Below are 20,153 nucleotides of genomic sequence, written 5' to 3' on the forward strand. Positions count from 1 at the left end.
AATTTCCCAACCAAGTCCCACACCGGGCTCCCTGCAGGGTCCCTGTTTCTCCCTGTGCCTATGTTTCTGCCTCTGTGTCTCTCATGAAAAAAATAAATAAAATCCTAAGAAAAAAAAAAAGAGAATTCAGTCATTATTTTATAGACTGATTAACCTAATTAATAGATTGTCCCTTCTAGTCTCTATCCCCCTTCTCTCACATACTTGTTCAGCATCTAGAAACCGCCTTGACTCTAGCAACCTCAAAGATGAAACAATTCTTTACACAGACCTCAAGCTGGGATAAGAAATTACACAATGAGGCCTGGATCACAGGTTCTGGCTCCCAAATCTTCTGGGCCTTCAGAGCCCCTCCAGAATCCCTTCAAACGTCTGTGTATTGTCACCTGGTACACACTTCACAGGGACCACTCGCTGCCCCCCTCAAATGGCCCTGCTCAACAACCTTCTTCCCTGTCTGCTGGTGGCAGGGAAAATCAGAAGGCACCTAAAACCTACCCAGGCCTTCTTTACATTCATTCTTCTTTATTTTTTTTAAGATTTTATTTTTTTTAAGGTTTTATTTATTTATGAGAGACACACACAGAGAGAGGCAGAGACACAGGCAGAGGGAGAAGCAGGATCCCTGCAGGGAGCCCTATGCGAGACTCGATCCCAGGACCCCGGGATCATGCCCTGAGCCGAAGGCAGACCTCAACCTGTGAGCCACCCAGGCGTCCCTACATGCATCCGTTAAACAAGTATTTATCAGAGCCTACTCTGAGCCTGCGCTGTGCAGGTGTGGGAGGTACAAGAGCGAGAGCCAAGCGCCACAACCCCTGCCATCAAGAACCTCCAGTCCCCTATGAAGTTGCACGATAAGCAAAATCTACAGAAATAATTGCACACTCCGACATGGGCTAAGAAGTCCAAGTGCTGCAAGTCTTCAGGGCCAGGATACTTTTCCTTAAAAAAAAAAAAAAAAAAAAAAGATATCTAAGAGCGAGCTCGACCACACAGACAAGGGTGACTAGGGGCCGAGGCAGGGAGGCGTGCCCAGCAGGGGGAAGGGCCTCTGCAGGGCCCCGGGGACCGGGAACGCCGCTCTCACGGAGAAGCTGCACGGCCCGATACCCGCCCTAAGGCGCTGCTGGGTCTTTACAGAAGCAACCAGAACCCGTGAAGGAGATCTCAAGGGGCGCATGCCCTTATCGGGGTCACCGGCCCGGTGGCTTCGGAGCGGACGCACGGTCAGTTTTCGCGCCGGGTTCCCGCGGCGTCCGGCCCCGCGCCCGCTACGGCGCCGCACCGGGGATGGCGAGACGCGGCCGCGGCCCCAAGGTTTCGGGCGGGCGGGGGTCGAGGCAGGGCCCGGCTGGCGCTGCCCGCGGGGGCGGGGGCGGGGGCACCCGAAGCGCCGCAGAGTCGGCGCTCGCTCGGGGCGGCGGCCGAGCTCTCAGCCTCGGAGCAGGAGGCGCCCGGGGCTCGGCGGAAGCGGCGCGGCCCGCGGCCCGCGGCCTCCCGCGGCGCCCGGCGGCCCAGGTGCGCCCCGCGGCCCCCAGAAGCCCCTGCGCGCGGCCCCGGGCGCCCCCGCTGCACGCAGCGCGGCGGCGGCCGCCATCTCCGGCGGCGGCGGGCGGTGCCGCGCGGACCCCGAGCCCCGGAGGGTGAGGCGGCGGGCAGGGCGGGGGCTCGCGGGCGTCAGCGGGGGCCGGCCGAGCCGGGGGCGGGGGCGGGGGCGGGGGCGGCCGCGGGTCGCCCCATCCTGGTCAGGCCCAGCATCTTAGCGTAATGAACAGCCTTGCAGCCCCTCCCCCCGGACGCGGAGCCGGCCGGTCTCTTGCGCAGCCCAGATCCCGCGTGCGGGGACTTCGGCCTCTTCGCGGAGAGCGCGTCGCGGGCAGCTGCTGTGTGTCCCTCCGCGTCCTCCTCCTGTTGGCCGCGCGGGACCGCGCTCGTGTGTGCGGCCTTGACCGCAGCGTCCAGGCCGGCCCGGCGCAGGCTGGGCGTGCAGGGTCTTGGGGGACGGCCCCGTGATCTACTTCTTGGGCTCCCCCCTGCTGGTGATGGTGCAGGTGGTTTGCAGTTTGCAGCCAGTACAAAAGGCAGTTCGTTGAGCACTGTTACGTCTAGTGTGTTGAGCATGATTATTTGTTTAGAGTGGATCTCTCATAAGGCTTGTGGTTTATGCGGATGCAAAAATGCTCCTCGGAAAAGTTAGTTTTTTTTTTGTTTTTTTGTTTTTGATATTTTACTTACTTATTCAGGAGACACAGAAAGAGGCAGAGACACAGGCAGAGGGAGAAGCAGGCTCCATCCAGGAAGCCTGATGTGGGACTCGATTCTGGGTCTCCAGGATCACGCCCTGGGCCGAAGGCAGGCGCTAAACCCCTGAGCCACCCGGGCTGCCCAAGTTATCAGTTCTTATACCTCCGGTGGCATTTGGGGGACATCTGGCTCCTGGAGCTTCCTGACTCACTTTGCTGGAGGTCCCAAGGCTTCACATGGGTCTGGGCGTACAGTGGCAACACCTGTTTGTTGAAGAGTGACCTCCTTTGTGATTGGCCTTACCTAGAGCTGTTGCTGAAAAGGGAACTATGAATATCTTAATAATTTTTAAAAATTTTTTAAAAAAGATTTTACTCATTTATTCATGAGAGACACAGAGAGAAAGAGAGAGAGGCAGGGACACAGGCAGAGGGAGAAGCAGGCTCCATGCAGTGAGCCCGACATGGGACTCGATCCCAGGTCTCCAGGATCATACCCTGGGCTGAAGGCAGGTGCTTAACCCCAGAGCCACCCGGGCTGCCCTTAATGGTTGTCTTACTCTGAAACATGATCGTTCGATTGCTAGCGAATAGATTTTAAAAGATTATGCTGATGCCTAGACACTCAAAAAGCTTTCTTTGAAGGCATGTAAAGAGTTTCGAGTGACATCAGCTCATCAGTGAAAATAAATGGAATTTGTTTTTCCACCCTGACTTTCATTTACATTTTTTAATTTTTAAAATTTATTTTATTATTATTGTTTTTAAGTAGGTTCCATGCCCAGCATGGAGCCCCAAAGCAGGGCTTGGACTCACCACCCTGTGGACTAACCACTCTGTGATTCAGGCCTGAGCTGAGGGATCCCTGGGTGGTGCAGCGGTTTGGCCCAGGGCGCGATCCTGGGGACCTGTCGGGCTCCCAGTGCATGGAGCCTGCTTCTCTCTCTGCCTATGTCTCTGCCTCTCTCTCACTGTGTGCCTATCATAAAAAAAAAAAAAAAAAAAAAGACCTGAGCTGAGATCAAGAGTCGGATGCTTAACCAACTGAGCCACCAAGATGCTCCTTCATTTACATTTTTTTAATTTTGTGCTAAAAGAGAGGGAATTTTCTTTGTAATGATCATTTTTCAGTTTGGTTGCATGATTCTGGAAATTAAGTATATTGTTTAAGGATTTAAGAATGACAAGTTTTGGGATCCCTGGGTGGCGCAGCGGTTTGGCGCCTGCCTTTGGCCCAGGGCGCGATCCTGGAGACCCGGGATCGAATCCCACGTCGGGCTCCCGGTGCATGGAGCCTGCTTCTCCCTCTGCCTGTGTCTCTGCCTCTCTCTCTCTCTGTGTGTGACTATCATAAATAAATAAAAATTAAAAAAAAAAGAATGACAAGTTTTAAACAAAAGTCTCCTCTGGCCTTCCCACCCATTGGGTAGGGCTAGGATCCTTTCTCTGTGGACCCTTTCTGTCCCTTACTGCTTCTCTTTACAAGGACACTCCCATGGCTACGTGGTAATCCTTTGTTTTTTTCTAGAGCTCTTCACTTTGAGCTTAGTGTCCAGCTCAGTGCCTGGCACATAAGTGACTGATAACTATTAGCATGGTGAATGAATTTAGAGTATGACATGTGTTTATTAATCCAATTTGTAACTTAGAGATGTGTGACATATTTCTCATTTTTTAATTGAGTAAGGCAGATATTGGGGACAAGGACAGTTGTGATCATCTTTTGGTTATAGATATAGTCACATTCCAAAAAACACTACCAGCAGGGCACCTAGGTCTTTCCTTTTTTTAAAAATAAAAACTTTGTTGAGGTATAATTCACATACCTCATACAATTCACCCATTTAAAGTGTACAATTCAATGTCTTTGTATATTGCAATATTAACTTTTTTAAGTTGTGGTAAAATACATATGACATAAAATTTGCCATTTTAACCATCGTTAAAATGTATAATTCCGTGGGATTAAGGACATCCACAGCTTTGTGCAGCCACTATTTCCAAAACTTTTCAGCACTTTAGATAGATACTCCATAAATAGATGAATGCCTGTAGTTTAGGGAAATTTTTCAAGAAATAAATGTAATCTTGATTTCTAATTTCCTTTCTAATTTGTTGTGTTGTCTTTTATACTTTCATATGAAAAGTTATAATAATTAAGATGGTACCATGCCTTATTGTAGTGCGATAATAATGAAGTTCCTTATGATGGAAAACTGGGCAGTTTTTTTCAAGTTTGAATGCTGGATTACTGAAGTTTCTAGGGTCTCTAAAAGTTACAAAGCAAAATTTGAATGAAATCCCTAAGACCACTCTGATTTGCAAAGGATGGCTTATCCAAATTTTTATATCATGCTATTTGGCTTCTTCTATTGCTGTGTATTCTCTTTGCTTTTATAGTTGCAGGATACCCTCCACTTTCATAGGAGATACCCTAGGGCTTCTTAAGACTAGAAAAATTCACAAATTTATAAGGTGCTCCCAAAACAGAGGGATTTATTTTAGGTGCAAAATATTTGAATCTTTAATTTTTGTTCTGAAATTACTATGTTTTCCTTGCCTGCTGGATTGCTTTTCTCAATGTTAATCTCTTTTGCATCTTTTAAATACGCTTCTGGCTGTTTTCAGCTAAAGAAGTTTGGCAATCTCCCATTTTTAACAAGGAGAGGAGCGCCCTTGGGCATCTAAAGGGAGAGGGCTAGACCAGAGTAGGTCTTGGCAGCAAAAAATAGTTGAACCTATTTTTCAGTAGTTTTGGCAGCTGTTAATCTCAAATCTCCAAATGTGGAGGGTTTCCTATGCATGTGTGAACATATGTGTGCTTCAGATTTTAGTAAAATCTAATTAGTATTACAGCCCAGTTAATTCTGAGGTAATTGCATGGGAGTACTGGGCTTTAGTTCTGACTCAGGCCCCACTAGTGACCTGAGCAAACCACATAACTTTTGTGAATTCATTGTTGGCACTAGTAAATTAAATGGGCTTGAGTAAGTAGGTAAATTAAGTTTGCTGTTGGAAAGCAAACTAGCATATCCTTGGCTGCTTTCTGCAAACTTGTCATTTCTTTGAAGGTATCTAAAATTTTTTTTTAATTTTTAATTTTTTTTAATTAAATAGGCTCTATCCCCAACATGGGGGTTGAACTCACGACCCCGAGACCAAGAGTCACATACTCTACCAACTAAGCCAGCCAGGTGCCCCTAAAATATTTTTTTAAATTACATATTCCACCTTAATATATATCCTTCTAAAATTTAATATTAAGATTGCATTTTAAATTTGTTACCATCCTGTAACATAGATGCTTCCTGAAGATGCGTACTGTTTATCCAGGAGTTTTATGTATTCCCTGACTCATTGCCTCATACCCTTGGGGCTTCTTATACCTCAATTTGAGAAGCACGAGACCCAGAGGACCTCTAGGTCTCTTGCAGCTCTGATATGGTATCATATTTGAAATTAGTTAAACTAGAGTTTATGCTCTGGTTTTAGGAAATTATAAATTTTTAACAGGGAAAATATGATTAGCCAATTTGCATGACTTTATTTCTTTTCCTGAAACCTGGAGATTGCAATTCTATTGTATGTAAAAGCTGTTTCATCAGAAACTCCATGCAATTTGAGAAATGGATTGCAAACTTAGAAAAAAACTCTTTGCAGATGTTATCTTTGTTGCTCTCAATCTTTCTTTGCTGCAATTCTGCTTTTTTCTTTCCTGGCTGCTAATTGGATTAAAGACTATTTTGCCAACCATGGCATCTGGAGATGACAGTCCTATCTTTGAAGATGATGAAAGGTAAATGTCTTGCATGGCAAAAAAAACAAAACAAAACAAAACAAAACTAGCTTTTGAAACTTTCAAAATTGTTTTAATCACTCAGGAGTGATTTATCCAGGCTACTTTGTTAAGGACACATTTTGTAAAGTTGCAGAATGCATGGTTTTGCTTTTCTGTGATTTAAACACCTTTTAAGTGGCTCCTAACGTAACACATCTTTTCCCATAGGGCCTGGATGTAAGATCTCCAAATCTGCCTTAGCACAAAGTTTTCGGCAATCACTTCAAAATAATATAACATTCACTTACCATTTCTGATTTAGAGTACACAAAGGACATTAGAGTGAATAAAAAGTAAGATGTAGTTTAAGAGAGCAGGCTTAAAACATATTTCATACAGATATTACATTATAAAATATATGGCATTCTTAATAGGGCATGATATGATAAATATATATTTTATATTAAAATATTAATATAAATATGTATTTAAATTGTGCTAGAAACTTATGACAAAACAATCCTTTATTTTTTATAAGATTATTATAGTAAAGATAAGAATGATCATTTTCCATATATTTTTATCTTTTTAATTATAGGACATTAATTCTATGACTTCTCTTTTTCGCAGTATAATAAATTAGAACCTTTTTTGTTAAAATGAATCCTAACTGGTTTAAGTATGAAAGGTTTGGGGAGTTTTCTTGTTTTGGAGTGAGTGGATCTGAAAAAGAAAAACCAGAATTAAATACTGTGCTTTTTAAAATGGGGATAACGGGGAGAAGCAGAGACTTTTTACTGACCTTTCTAAGCATTATTCTGTAGCCCAGCTTAGAATACTATCCTAGATAAAGTGATAGGTTCTTAATCCTATTAATATTAAGGTGACTTTGTTTGGAATTATCCGACTATATACCTGTTTATAGTAGTTGTATCTTAAAGGAAGAGTGCATAAGAGGGAGAAGATAGCTATATGTACTGTGAGTAGAAATTTTTAGGTACTGTCACTTTAATATCTTGTAATTTTAGGGGTTTAAAAAAATCTGATATTTTCATGTTGGAAAGATTCATTGGTTATTTGCTTACTGTACTTGGCCAGTTGTAATTCTGTTATTTTATTCCCGTAGCCCTCCTTATAGCCTGGAAAAAATGACAGATCTCGTAGCCGTTTGGGATGTTGCTTTAAGTGATGGAGTCCATAAGATTGAGTTTGAACATGGCACCACATCAGGCAAACGAGTGGTATATGTAGATGGGAAGGTAGGAAAAAAATAAGTTACTTTGTAGAATATGGTATACATAAAAGCTTGATTTTGTTAACATAGATTCTTCATATATAAATTTAAGGCTTTTCTCTTACATTGATTATCTTTATATTTTGGCCTGGATCATGTTGCTGGACAAAGCAAACTAATAATAATTATAGATCCATAGACTATAACATTTAAACTTCAAGTGCTTTTATTTTCTAAAATATTTGGATTGTTGGGATTCCTGGGTGACTCAGCGGTTCAGCGCCTGCCTTTGGCCCAGGGCGTGATCCTGGAGTCCCGGGATTGAGTCCCGTGTCGGGCTCCAGGCATGGATCCTGCTTCTCCCTCTGCCTGTGTCTCTGCCTCTCTCTCTCTCATGAATAAATAAATAAAATATTTAAAAATAAATAAATAAATAAATAAAATAAAATAAAATATTTGGATTGTGAAGTAATAAAATTACATCTAAATAGCATTGCTATTTACTCACTTTAATTATATAGCATTTCTAAAGTTAAGTATTAAATTTTCTTCCAAAAAAAATAAATTTTCTTCCATTTGTGTGTTTTCAACTTTTACATTTTATTGCTTAGGAAGAGATAAGAAAAGAATGGATGTTCAAACTAGTGGGCAAAGAAACTTTCTGCGTTGGAGCTGCAAAGACAAAAGCAACCATAAATATAGATGCTGTCAGTGGCTTTGCGTATGAATATACTCTGGAAATTAATGGCAAAAGTCTCAAGAAGTATATGGAGAACAGGTCGAAGACTACCAATACCTGGGTATTACATTTGGATGGTGAGGACTTTAGAGTTGTGTTGGGTAAGTGAGTGCCATTTCTGCAGAATCTGTTGACTTTTTATGATGATTGTTAATTAGTTCCCCTAACTATCCAGACCCTTTATGGGAGCTTTGAGTAGAGAGAGAGTGTGTGTAGGTGTATTTCTGATGTGTCCTATGTAAATGAAATGTTCATTTAATTGACTGGTTTATATGAGAGCCAGATTTTGTAGTGGTGGATTTGAGGATTATAAACAGGTGTAAAAAAAAAAAAGGAAATGGGCAGCCCCGGTGGCGCAGCGGTTTAGCGCCGCCTGCAGCCCAGGGCGTGATCCTGGAGACCTTGGATCAAGTCCCATGTCGGGCTCTCTGCATGGAGCCTGCTTCTCCCTCTGCCTGTGTCTCTGCCTCTCTCTCTCTCTCTCTGCATTTCTATGAATAAATAAATAAAATCTTTAAAAAAAAAAAAAGGAAATGATGTAGACATTTGTTGTTACTTATTATTGATATTTCTATTATCTTTTATTATTGATATTTCTCTTTAAAAGGATGTCTAGAGACAGTTGGAAATTTAAGCATGATCAGTAACAAGGGAATTTTTCTCTAGACAGCAGTATGTTTAGTACTGCAATATATCAAAATTTTCAGTCCAGATAAAGCAGATTAAAAGGTAAAAAGTAATAAGCCATTGATCTTAAAGCTAAGTTTTGTTGTTACACATGGCTATCCATGTTTCCAGTGGGTCTACAAAACTTAGGACAAATATTTACCAGTTACTATCTTTTCTCTCCTCTGGTACTCCCAGTATTTCCTGCTTCTTACATCACTAAGTTAAGATCATTTGGATTATCTCATAAATTCATTGATTCACTTACTTAGATAATCTTGAGTACCTACTAAATATCAGTGAGCGTACCAGGCATTGAGGATACTAGATGAAAAGATGTTGTCTGTGCCTTTAAAGAGCCTACAAGCTAGTCAAATGCTAGCATATACCTTTAAAAAAATTCTTTTTAAAGATGAAAAATGTTTGGGTGCTGACTCGGTGGAGCATGTGACTCTTTTTTTTTTTTTTTTTTTAATGATAGTCACAGAGAGAGAGAGAGAGGCAGAGACACAGGCAGAGGGAGAAGCAGGCTCCATACACCAGGAGTCCGACGTGGGATTCAATCCCAGGTCTCCAGGATCACGTCTTGGGCCAAAGGCAGGCGCCAAACTGCCGCGCCACCCAGGGATCCCCCGGAGCATGTGACTCTTAATCTCAGTGTTGTGAGCTCAAGCCCTATGTTGGTAGAAATCACCTAAAAATAAATAAACTTAAAAAAAATGAAAAATGAAAAGTGTTTATCAAGTAATTAAATGTACATAGTTGAAAAAAAACCCAGAAACTCTCCTATAGCTTATTTATTGAAGAAACTAGATCAGTTTATCTTAAAGAGTTTCTTGTGGTCTGGATTTTATTGATTGAACTTTTGTGATGTTTTTTCTTTTTTTTTTTTTAATATATTTTTAAAGATTTTTTTTTTAAGTAATCTCTACACCCGATGTAGGGTTCAAATTTACAACACCAAGAGATTAAGAGTCTCATCCACTACCAAATGAGCCGGCCAGGCTCTTTGTTTCTTTGTTTCTAATATTTCCTATACATTGATAGTTAACTAAAGAATTGGTCAAATTTAGGTTTGATTTTTTTTTTTTTTCTGGCAAGACTACTTTATGGTTTTGTTATATCAAGAGGCACATGGTATTTGTCAGTTCTTTTGATGTTGGCAACCATTGGTTGTCATTGGTACCTAATATTTGCATCCATTAATTCCTTAGCAGTTGCTAAATGGTGATATTCTGGAATATTTCTAAAATGAAAAACTTCCTGTCATCTACTCTTTGGTTGCACAGAAGTACAATTTTTATAAGAAATGCAGACTAAAAAAAAAAATGCAGACTAACACTTGTTTTCCCTTTACTATAAACTTTTCAAAATACTGAATTGGCTCCTTATTTTCCTCTAAAGGTGATCATTTAGGGTTTTTTAAAAAATAAAAAATAAAAACCATTATTAACTCATGGATTTAAACAGTTTGATGTGTGTTGCAACACATTCAAGTTATTATTTGAATTGACCATCAAATCGTCCCCATTTTGGCCAATGGTGTGCTCTGTAGATTGGCTCCTGTGTCCTTTTGTGACACATCCTTGGTAGACTTCGAAAGCTTCCTTGCTATCAGATATGACAAGATGTCCTAGGCTCATTTTAAACATTTTCTTTCCTGACCTGGAATCATACTTTTCTTCAAGAAGCCCCAGTTTCTCAAGAGGAAAATGTATTTCAAGAGCGTAATCTGGGCATATGTTAAGATGCTCATTCATTATTTTTAGGGAAGGTCCAGGCAGGCAGGCAGAAGAGGCTCCAAGGTACACATGCTCCAAGGCCTCCTGTAACTCACCAAATCCACTTCTGAGCCATAATGATGTAATACTTTTATCAGATGTGTTCTTTTGTTAATATACATACTAGAATAGGTGCTCTACCCATATGATTCAGATATTAAAATGATAAGAAAAGACACATGGCAAAATTTGCTTCCACCCCTATTCCCACCCACCCTGTTTCCCTGATAAAAATAAGCTCTTTAATAGTGAGTCTTTCCAGTGTTTATTTAGATTCAAGCAAATATGAAAATTTAATACTACCTTATTTCATAAAAGCATCTTGTCTTCTTGACTTATTCATATATTCTGAGGATCCTCTCCTAACCATACATGAAGAGCTTTCTCATACTTTTTTTTATAGCTGCAGAGTCGGTCTCAATAGTAAATAAAATGGTTTAAATCACTCCTGACAATTGGGCACTTGGGCTATTTCTAATCCTTTGCTGTTGGAAGTAGTGTTGGATGAATGGCTTGGTTTATATGCCTCTTGGAATGTAGTTGACATATCTCCTTTGCATAAAATCCCAGAAGCGGGAAAGTAGGATTGCTGGGTCCAACAGAACTGCGCTTGTCACTTGAGCCATCGGGCCCCATTGCCCCTATGGTGCTTTTACTGCTGTGCGCTCCCGGTACCCATTTCCCCTCAGGTTCCCCAGCTGAGCATGTTGTCTGATCTTAAAATTTTTAAAAAATATTCTGCTACATGAAAAGTGGTATTTCAGTGTTTTTATTTGCCTTTTTCAAAATTAAGTGAGGTTGAGCATCTTTTCATATTTGATGTCCTCTGTTTTTCTCTTCTGATCTACATGTCCTCTGACCTACTGTCTTTTGGATTGTCGGTCTTTCTCTCGTTGATTGCTCGGAGTCTTTCTGCCAGTAAGAGTGACTTTTGTCTGTGCTATGAGCTTCGCGTATTTCTTTCCAGTCTGACTTTGCTTATGTGTGTAGACTTTTTTCTTTAAAACATGCACTCCTGGGCTCCCTCAAAAGAAATATTCTTTACTTTGATGTAGTCACATTTATTCCATTTTTCTTTTCTGGATTAGTAGGTTTCTTCAGAGGCACATTCATAATAGCCTATAGAAAATCTGAGTACATGCACATGTTCAGTAGGCATACAACATGAAATTCCAATTTTCACCGGCATCATGGTTTATTTTAGCACGGTATGCTCTGATCAGGTGTTGAGACAAGTTAGGTCTCCCTGTAACCATGGCTGTTGATGCTTCCGCTCAGGCTGCCACTGGAGCAACCACTGCCTACATCTCCTGGGCCCCTCTGCCTGTTTCTCCTTTAGCCCAGGTCAAAGGCCTCTATTCTCTGAGGCTCCCATCTCAAGCTGTGGGGAGAAAAGAGCCCCTGTTAGACTGTGTTCCTGGAGTAGATGGCCTGTTAGAATCAAGCCCCTGACTGGCGCCTCAGCCTTAACACGGAGGCAAGTTTTTTGACTCCTGGGCTTCTCACGTGCACACAGGTCATGATTCTAGGCTCATCTTCTGGCTCCTTGATTAGTGCAGTCTTCTCTACCACCCCCCACCAGGATACTAACAGTCACAAGTGGTTCTGGGATCCTCCCCCAAAATGCACACGTGTTTGAGCACACGTGCACACATGTACATGCCCTCCGAGGTAAGCCTCAGCAGCTTAACTGATGCCCAGCTGTATCATGCAGCATTTTGCACCATACTGTCAGCACAGTCCACCAGGTATACCTGTGTTTTTTCTTACGATCCATAGTTTTTCCCCAAAATGAAAACATTACAAAAATGAATAGAGATTATTGTGCTATCCAGTAGGAAATTTCAGGTTAAATTTCTAAGCCTGAATGCTGTTCATCCGACATCGGCCCTGTCACAGCCTTTCTTGGTGGCCTTTGTGCAAGAAAGGTAGGGGGCAGTCTCTGGTCACAGATGACAGACTGTGTAGCCAGGTCCCTCCTTGCATTTACTTCTGTGCATCCTAAATACTGAAGTTTGTGTTGCAGTGTTTATTTTGTTCAACAGGGCTTCATCCATTTGTACTAGGGCCATGATTGTCTCTTGAAAGATTGTTTTATCTCACTTTTATTTTGTTTGTGAACCAAGTTAAATGGTTTCTTCAAATTTAGAAGAATTTGAAAGCCATGAAAAGTTAATGGGAGTTTTAGAAATCCAGTATATCAAGCTTTTATTAAAATAATAAAGAGTTAACTTTATCTTTGAGTCATAGATTATAATTTTTTTTTGATTTGTTACTTTTACAGAAAAGGACACTATGGATGTATGGTGCAATGGTAAAAGAATGGAGACAGCAGTAAGTTGACCCTTTACTTACTCTTAGCGCCATGTATAAGGTTGCCACTGAAATGTTGCATTTCCTAATGGTGAAGATTGATAATTAAGCGGTGTCCTCTCGGTTAAGGACAAGAAAGAGATGAAGTACTCCTGACTCCAAATTCTGAACACCTCTCCTGGACAGCGCCTGGGGCAGGGAGGGCTTGGAAATGCCTTATGTTGAGAGCTGGCCCCAGCCTCACACGCTGCCTTTCCTCTCCTGGACCAGGCTCTGTCCTAAAAAGAATTCACACATCAAAAACTGGCCCCACAGGAGGTCCTGTCCAAGTTAAATTGGGCTTCATATCACAGCTTCTCAAACCTGCATGTGTAGGAATCACCTGGGATCTTGCTAAGATGCAAATTCTAACATTTCCCCTGGTGATGCCAATGCTGCTTGTCAGCCCACGAGTCACACTTGAATAAGACTTTACAGCATACTCTCAAAGCAGATAGGACTTTTCTAAAAGTGAGGTTTTTGAAAAAGAAGCAATGCATACAAGTCAGGTGACACGAAGGCAGATAGGAAAGGGCACTGTCACAAACCACAGAAGATTAAGTGAAGTTTGTAGACCAGCAGTGGCAAGCGGCTACCCTATCGTGGCCCAGTGTGATCACATCCCTATCAAACCCCACAGCGTTCAGCCTTTGCTGCCAGCTGCTTGCAGTGTTATGGCTGTGGGCGGGATGAATATTTAAGTGATTTCAGCAAGAATGAAAGCATAGTGGTGTGCGTGGCTTGTGGCTCAGGGAGCAAGCGGAAGCAGAGGAGACCATCGTGGGAAGCACAGAGTGTGAGACTGGGAGCTACAGTCCCTGGGTGGAAATTCCCCAGGGCTGTGGGGTCTGCTGGTAAGGGGGGGGTACTATGCCTGGTCCCTGCCTTTCATGCTGGCTTCCAACATGAACACCACGGCTGGAGATAATGAGACCTACTCTGCTCTAGTCACGTTTCAGCTAGTTGCCCATTGGAGGTGCTTCCCTAGTCTCCTTGGGAGGTGCTGCCCTGGTCTCCTTCACCTGTTGTAGGTATAGGAAGATGAGGAGAGGTACTCGGAGAGCAGGAGGCCTGGGATGAGTTTATTCGGCAGGCTACCAAGGACCTCCTGGGTCTTGTGGCTCTCTGCTTCTGAGGAAGTACCAATGCCAGAAAAGTTACAAATATACATGCTTCTCTCTTTCTTAATCCTGTTGTGAATTCTTGAAGGGTTATGTAATCAGGGCTCACTCAGAATTCATCCTCAGAGCTTGAGCCATTCACTCTCCAGGATAAATCTACTGACAGAGACTTCTTTTATGCAGAGAGGCTTGGAGAGCTGTTCAGTGGTTTTTTGGCCCGTGTGGAATAGCTTCAGTTACCATTAACATGGATCAGGCCCTTACTGGTCCTTCCTGTTCTTTCCTTCCAACCTTGGAACCCTCTAAGTGCCAATGGGCAGTTTTGGATCCTCTTCCCTTCCACCCTCAAGGAATTCTCTAAAGCAATATAGAGAGAATGTTGTTCTGTGGTATTAAGAATGTAGTTATAAATAAGTAAGAAGTTGAAAGGAATGTTCATCCACAATGTCTTTGGTCCTCAGTAATTAGCAGGGAACTGCAAGTATTTGGACGATAGCTCTTTACTACCCAGTTGTCTCTTCACTGTAACTGCAATTGCTGCAGCTCCATATCTGGGCAGTGATCCCCAGTATGTGCACACCCGCCCTTGCTGCCTGTGAGTGACAGTTGATTTTCTCCTTTTTTTTTCCATCTCAAAGCATCATGACCAAGATTTATGTATGTGTCTGATTGTGCCCCCACAGGGTTCCTGTGGTGGTGTCAGTATTGGCCAGATTCTCCCCACAGCTGAGAAAAAGCTCTCCCCCAGGTGTCCTTTGCCTTCTTAGGTTGGATGATGTTAGCTCTGAGACCTCTCTCTGTCTGCTTTGGCTGCCAGGAAGCTCATAGCCAAATTTTAAGTCTGATTGTGGTTTCTTTGCTTTCTACCATGCTCCACTTTCATCCTTGAAGCCTCCTGTTCTTCTCTATGCCACTTGGCCCCTGTCTTTCTAATCTAGATCAGTACTGTTCAGTAAAAATATGAGCCACAGGTAGGAGTTCCATGTGTAGCTTTTCTTTTATTCATGTGAGACTTCTCTAATACCACAGTTTAAAAGTTTTAAGGTGAAGCTCGTTTTAATAGTATATTTGATTTAAATCAGTATATCCAAAATAATATAATTCAACATCAATAGAAGTTTTTAGAGGTATTGTACATTCTGTTTCATTCTAAGTCTTCCAAACTCCGTGTAGATTTTACACTCAAACAGCACATGGCATTTGAGACTCACCACATTTCAAGTGCTCAACTGCCACATGTGGCCAATAGCTACTGTGTTGAACAGAATGGGGCGAGATTGGGTGGTGCTTGGTTTTATGTTATCTGTGTATTTTACTGTAAGCCACCTTACATTCTGCGGAATCAGATTTTTGGAGTGGGTAAGAACATTCTATCCCTTCCTGACTGGGTCCTCCAGCAGTTATTTCACCACTCTGTGCCTTGATTCCCCATCTATACAATGAGGACACTAATAGTGCTTCTGTCAGGGCTGTGGTGATGGTGCAATGAAGTAATGCGTGTTCTTAGTATAGAGTAACTTGGCATAAACTAAGTGCTTGATATCATGCTTATCAGTTTTACTTGTAAAAATAGTCAATGTTGTTTAAATAGTGCATGTTATAGACACACAGCCACAAGATATAAGGGGTCTTTTCCCTCTGAAGCTTAACATTGTTCAAGATTGTAAGCAGGTACAAATAAATGTTCAGCCCGTAAGAGAAATGTTCAGTCCATGCCACCCTTTTTAGATGGTGTTAATGCTCTAGACAAAGATAAATGTTTCTGGAATACTAACTCCTCCTTCTTTTGTTGGCCTAGGGTGAGTTTGTAGAGGACGGGACTGAAACTCACTTCAGTGTTGGGAACCATGACTGTTACATAAAGGCTGTCAGTAGTGGGAAGCGGAAAGAAGGGATTATCCATAGTCTCATTGTGGATAATAGAGAAATTCCAGAGATCCTTGAATGACTTCATGTTAGTGAATTTTAATCTTAACAAGTAAAAGATGAAGACTTTTAAATTACTGTGGTAATTAAATATGTTCAATATGTACTTTTCAGTACACTTAGTCTGCCAGGTGTTTATTTTTTAGATACTTGAAACTGTAATATTTTAAGAGTCAAAAAAAAAAAGAAATATGTACAATCTTAAAAATTGCGATTTATTTTATAAATAATGTAAAATGTTTTAAAGCCAAATGGAAAAAAAGATATGGACCAAAATCACCAATGTTTTACAAGAGGAACTTTTACTATAATAAATACTATAAAATAAAATTGGTGCTGCTTGATTTATGTTTCTAAAAATGGATATCTTCATATATTAATTTTTTTTTTTAATTTTAGAGAAACAGAGAGAGCACATGAACCGGGCCAGGGCAGAGGGAGAGAGAGATTCTCAAGCAGAATCTGTGCTGAGTGCAGAGCCCAATGTGAGGCTCAGTCTTGTGATGCTGAGAGATCATGAGCTGAGCCGAAATCAAGTCAGATGCTTAACCTATTGTGCCACCCAGGCACCTCTGTCTTCATATATATTTAACCTATGCAGGTAGATTGTCTCTTTAAAGCAATTGGTACATAATGATATGATTCGTTTAACTGGAGAAAATGAAAAACATTTTGTCTGGAAACTTAATATTAAAGAAATGCCAAATAGTGTCACATAAGAATTTAATTAAAAATGGGTTTCTGAAAATGTAGTCATTTTGTTTAATCAGCACAGTGAGGACAAAAAAACACGAGGAAGAGGCAAACTTCTTTATACCAGACTGCCTTGGTTGTATCCTCATCGTTGAAAAAGTCAGAGTTGGATCTGGTGTCGGGAGGTAGCAAGCAGCATGAAGCAGGCCCACCCTGGCATACTCACTGAGAAGACCTGGTCAATACAGTGAGTGTCTGAGATTGTGCATTCAGTACTCTGATGGTCTTCAGGGCAGGATATAGCTTACTAGTAGAGCCTTTTATCAGGGTGTCCCATGTCCATTATACATGGTGATCCTCTGTGAGAGGAGGGGTCCTACATTTTCTAGACTTGCTCTGTCCAATATGGGAGCCATTAGTCATGTGGCTTTTTAAGTTAAACTAATTAAAAATAAGTACAATTAAAACATTCCTCTATCGCACTAGCCACATTTCAAGTGCTCAATAGTCACCCGGGGCTGGGAACAACCGTATTAGACAGTGTAGATATAGTTATTTCCATCATCCTACCACATTCTGTTGGATGTGTCTCAAGTTAATGAGCTCCTTATCAGTGGCACAGGCAGGATTTGAACCCAGGTTTTTCTGACACAAACCCATGCCCTTTACTATTATCTCTCTGTCACTAATGTATTTCTAAGAGATTTGGGGCAGAACAGAGGCACAACCAGGTGTAAGCAGCAGGGAAGAGGAATGGAGAGAACAGAACAGAGAGGGAAGATGGCTCAAACAGGTCTGGGTCAGGCAGGCAACGTGCTGGGCGGCAAAGAGAGCATATTACAATGAGCCTGCTTGCCTCCTCCAACGTGGTTTTTTTCAAGCCTTTGCTATTGGCGGGTCAGCATGCTACCTTGACAAATTCCCCCGTTCTCCTTCCTCCACCCCCCAGCTCCACTTCACCACCACTGGAAAACCAGGAAGATGAACTAAGAGAGACTCTTCTGAGGCTTCTTAAACTCACATTTAAGTCTGTTTTCGAGTGTTTGAGTATTGCTTTTTTTTCTCTTGAATAATGGGCTGCTTTTAATGGCCATATTTTATCTGGGACCAAGAGAAAAATAAAGGGCAAAACAACTGTGTTTAGGTAGTTCGTTTTGAACTCTATAGTTATTAGAGGTCAGAACCTGTGTTTTTCAGCATGCATCACGTCCCACAGCAAACACTTGGGGATACAGTTTGATTCAGTCTTTGTGGAAACCAAATGTGGGAGTGTTTGTTTTGTTAATTAAAAGCAGCATGGTAATGTAAAAGGAGTGCAGCCCGGATTTGAAGTTTGGCACAGGGTCAGTTCTTGAGAACCTCCCATCTCCTCATTTTAAAAAATGAGCCTATTTTATTGTTTAGTTGTTGAACAAGATACTTCAGATGTACAAAAAATAGAAATAGACAGTTGTATTATTATTTAACTGAGCATACCACTTACCCAGTTTAATAACTAAAGCATTACAATACTGAAGTGCTATATGCACTTCCTATTCCCAGGCCCCTGCCTTGCCCAAGTGATGTTATGGTTGATGTTTATCATTCCCATGCAAGTTTATATTTTATCAGATAGGCATATACCTCTAAACCAGTACATGGTATCACTTAAAAATTTTTTTTAAGATTTTATTTATTCATGCGAGACACAGAAAGGCAGAGACACAGGCAGAGGGAGAAGCAGGCTCCATGCAGGGACTGCAGGACTCGATCCCAGGACTGCAGGATCCCATCCTGAGCCAAAGGCAGATGTTCAACCGCTGAGCCACCCAGCCGTCCAGTATCACTGAAAATTTTAAATAATCCTATTCTATCATTTTTTCCACTCAACCTTGTTTTTGAGATTTATCTAGGTTGGCATATGTAACTCCAGTTCCTTTTAACTCTTGCTTTCAACCATAAAAATTTATGTAACCATCCACTCACCTTAGTAGTTTTCAGAAGCTCATTAATACCATCAGTGCTCTAATGAACATCTTTATGTCCCTTGAGGATATGAGTCAGTTTCTCTTGGGCCTTGCTGTTTAAAGCGTGTCTCTGGACTAGCAGCAATGACATCACCTAGAAACTTGTTAGGAAGTAAGACTCTCCGGTCCTTCCCCAGGCCTACTGAATCAGAGTCTGTATTTTAACAAGGCCCCATGGTGATTTATATGTACATACATCAAAGATTGAGAAGCACTGTCCTAAGGATACTCAGAAGTGGAATTGCTAAATCAAAGGGTAAATATATCTTCAGTATTTGCCAAATTGCTTTCAAAGGTTGCTGTACCATTATAAAATTTTGACCAGCAGTAGAAGTTCTTTTCCTTATATTTTCAACACTTGAGGTAGTCAGGATTTAAAAATTTTGCCAACCCAATGTTTTTCTTCAAAAATGGTATCTCATTTTATGTTTATTATTTTTTAAGTTTTTATTTACTAATTTAATCTCTACACCCAAAGTGGGGCTCAAACCCCAAGATCAAGAGTTCGATGCTTTCTGACTGAGCCAGCCAGGTGCCCTGAGAAAAATATCTCATTTTACTTTCTCTGATGACTAGTGAAGTTAGTTGTTCTACATGTTTATTAGTCATTACCTATTTTTCTATTGAGTTCACATTTTCTAATAGATTTGTCATAGTTTTACATATATTCCGGAACTTATCTTTTGGCTGTAGCCTTTCCCTTATAGTAATACAAAATGTGCAAGAGATCAACAAGTGTCCTCATCATCCTTCTATATTAACACAGTATCTACTTTCTCTAACAAGCTTGGAGGGCAGGGTTCACATACTGTTGTATCCCTAGGACTTACACCCCTCACTGACAGTAGACAGATTTGAGCATCACTGCAGCTCAAGGATCTGGGCTGGGGCTATATATGCAGAAATCATTAGCATTTAGGGGAGATTTAAAGCAATGGGAATGGATGACATCAACTAGGGAGTTTGTAGACAAAAAAAAGGGGGGTGGGTGGGGAGCGGAGCCTACTGAAGAGCTATAGTATCTGAGACTGGCCTAGGGCAAGAAGACCTTAATTAAGAAAATCCTAAAGCTATAAAACAAAAGATAGACATATCTATTTAAAAATTATATGGTAAAAAATACCATAAACAAAGCTAATAAACTAGATTTGGGAAAATTTGTAATGTAAATGACAAGGGTCAAGATATATATAATATATAAAGAGCTCTTAAAAATTGGCAAGAAGGGTCAGGCTAATTGTAAAATGGAATGGATATGAATAGGCTATGGAAAATGAAATCAAGTAGCCAGCAATTATATTTTTTAAATGATCAAATTAATTTGTAGTTAGGAAAATTATTTTAACAATGAAAACAGCAAAAAAAAATAAGAACAATGATATATTACTGTCTGAGATGTAGAAGCATACCCCTTTTACACTTTGAGGTTTAAAAGAAATATTTTAAATTCTTAGGAAAACAATCTGACATTTGTTAAATTCAAAAATTCCATTTACATAAAGTTCAAAAACAGGCAAAAACTAATACGTAATTTTAGAAGTCCCCATAATGCTCACTTTAGGGGGAAGTTAGTAACGAGGAGCATGAGACGAATTTCTGAAGTGACAGTAA

At 41.2% G+C, this 20,153-nt stretch overlaps 1 protein-coding gene across 7 annotated transcripts in view; it reads left to right on the forward strand.

Moving 5' to 3' along the window:
• Nucleotides 1-1,019: 1,019 nt before the first annotated feature.
• Nucleotides 1,020-20,153, forward strand: part of FAIM (Fas apoptotic inhibitory molecule) — a 28,351-nt gene continuing 9,217 nt past the window's right edge. The window contains exons 1-6 of one of the 7 annotated variants that reach the window (XM_038571028.1): nucleotides 1,020-1,229; nucleotides 5,984-6,042; nucleotides 7,151-7,283; nucleotides 7,870-8,098; nucleotides 12,729-12,778; nucleotides 16,243-16,301. In XM_038571028.1, the coding sequence (XP_038426956.1) occupies nucleotides 1,182-1,229; nucleotides 5,984-6,042; nucleotides 7,151-7,283; nucleotides 7,870-8,098; nucleotides 12,729-12,778; nucleotides 16,243-16,263 (540 nt within the window). In that variant the 5' untranslated portion in view covers nucleotides 1,020-1,181 and the 3' untranslated portion in view covers nucleotides 16,264-16,301. Of the gene's footprint in view, nucleotides 1,230-1,566; nucleotides 1,647-5,983; nucleotides 6,043-7,150; nucleotides 7,284-7,869; nucleotides 8,099-12,728; nucleotides 12,779-15,709; nucleotides 16,174-16,242; nucleotides 16,302-20,153 lie in introns of those variants that run through there. The other 6 variants (XM_038571029.1, XM_038571023.1, XM_038571024.1 and 3 more) reach the window with 6 other exon arrangements.

Source organism: Canis lupus, chromosome 23 (assembly GCF_011100685.1).
Source record: "Canis lupus familiaris isolate Mischka breed German Shepherd chromosome 23, alternate assembly UU_Cfam_GSD_1.0, whole genome shotgun sequence".
Classification (NCBI taxonomy): Eukaryota; Metazoa; Chordata; class Mammalia; order Carnivora; family Canidae; genus Canis; species Canis lupus.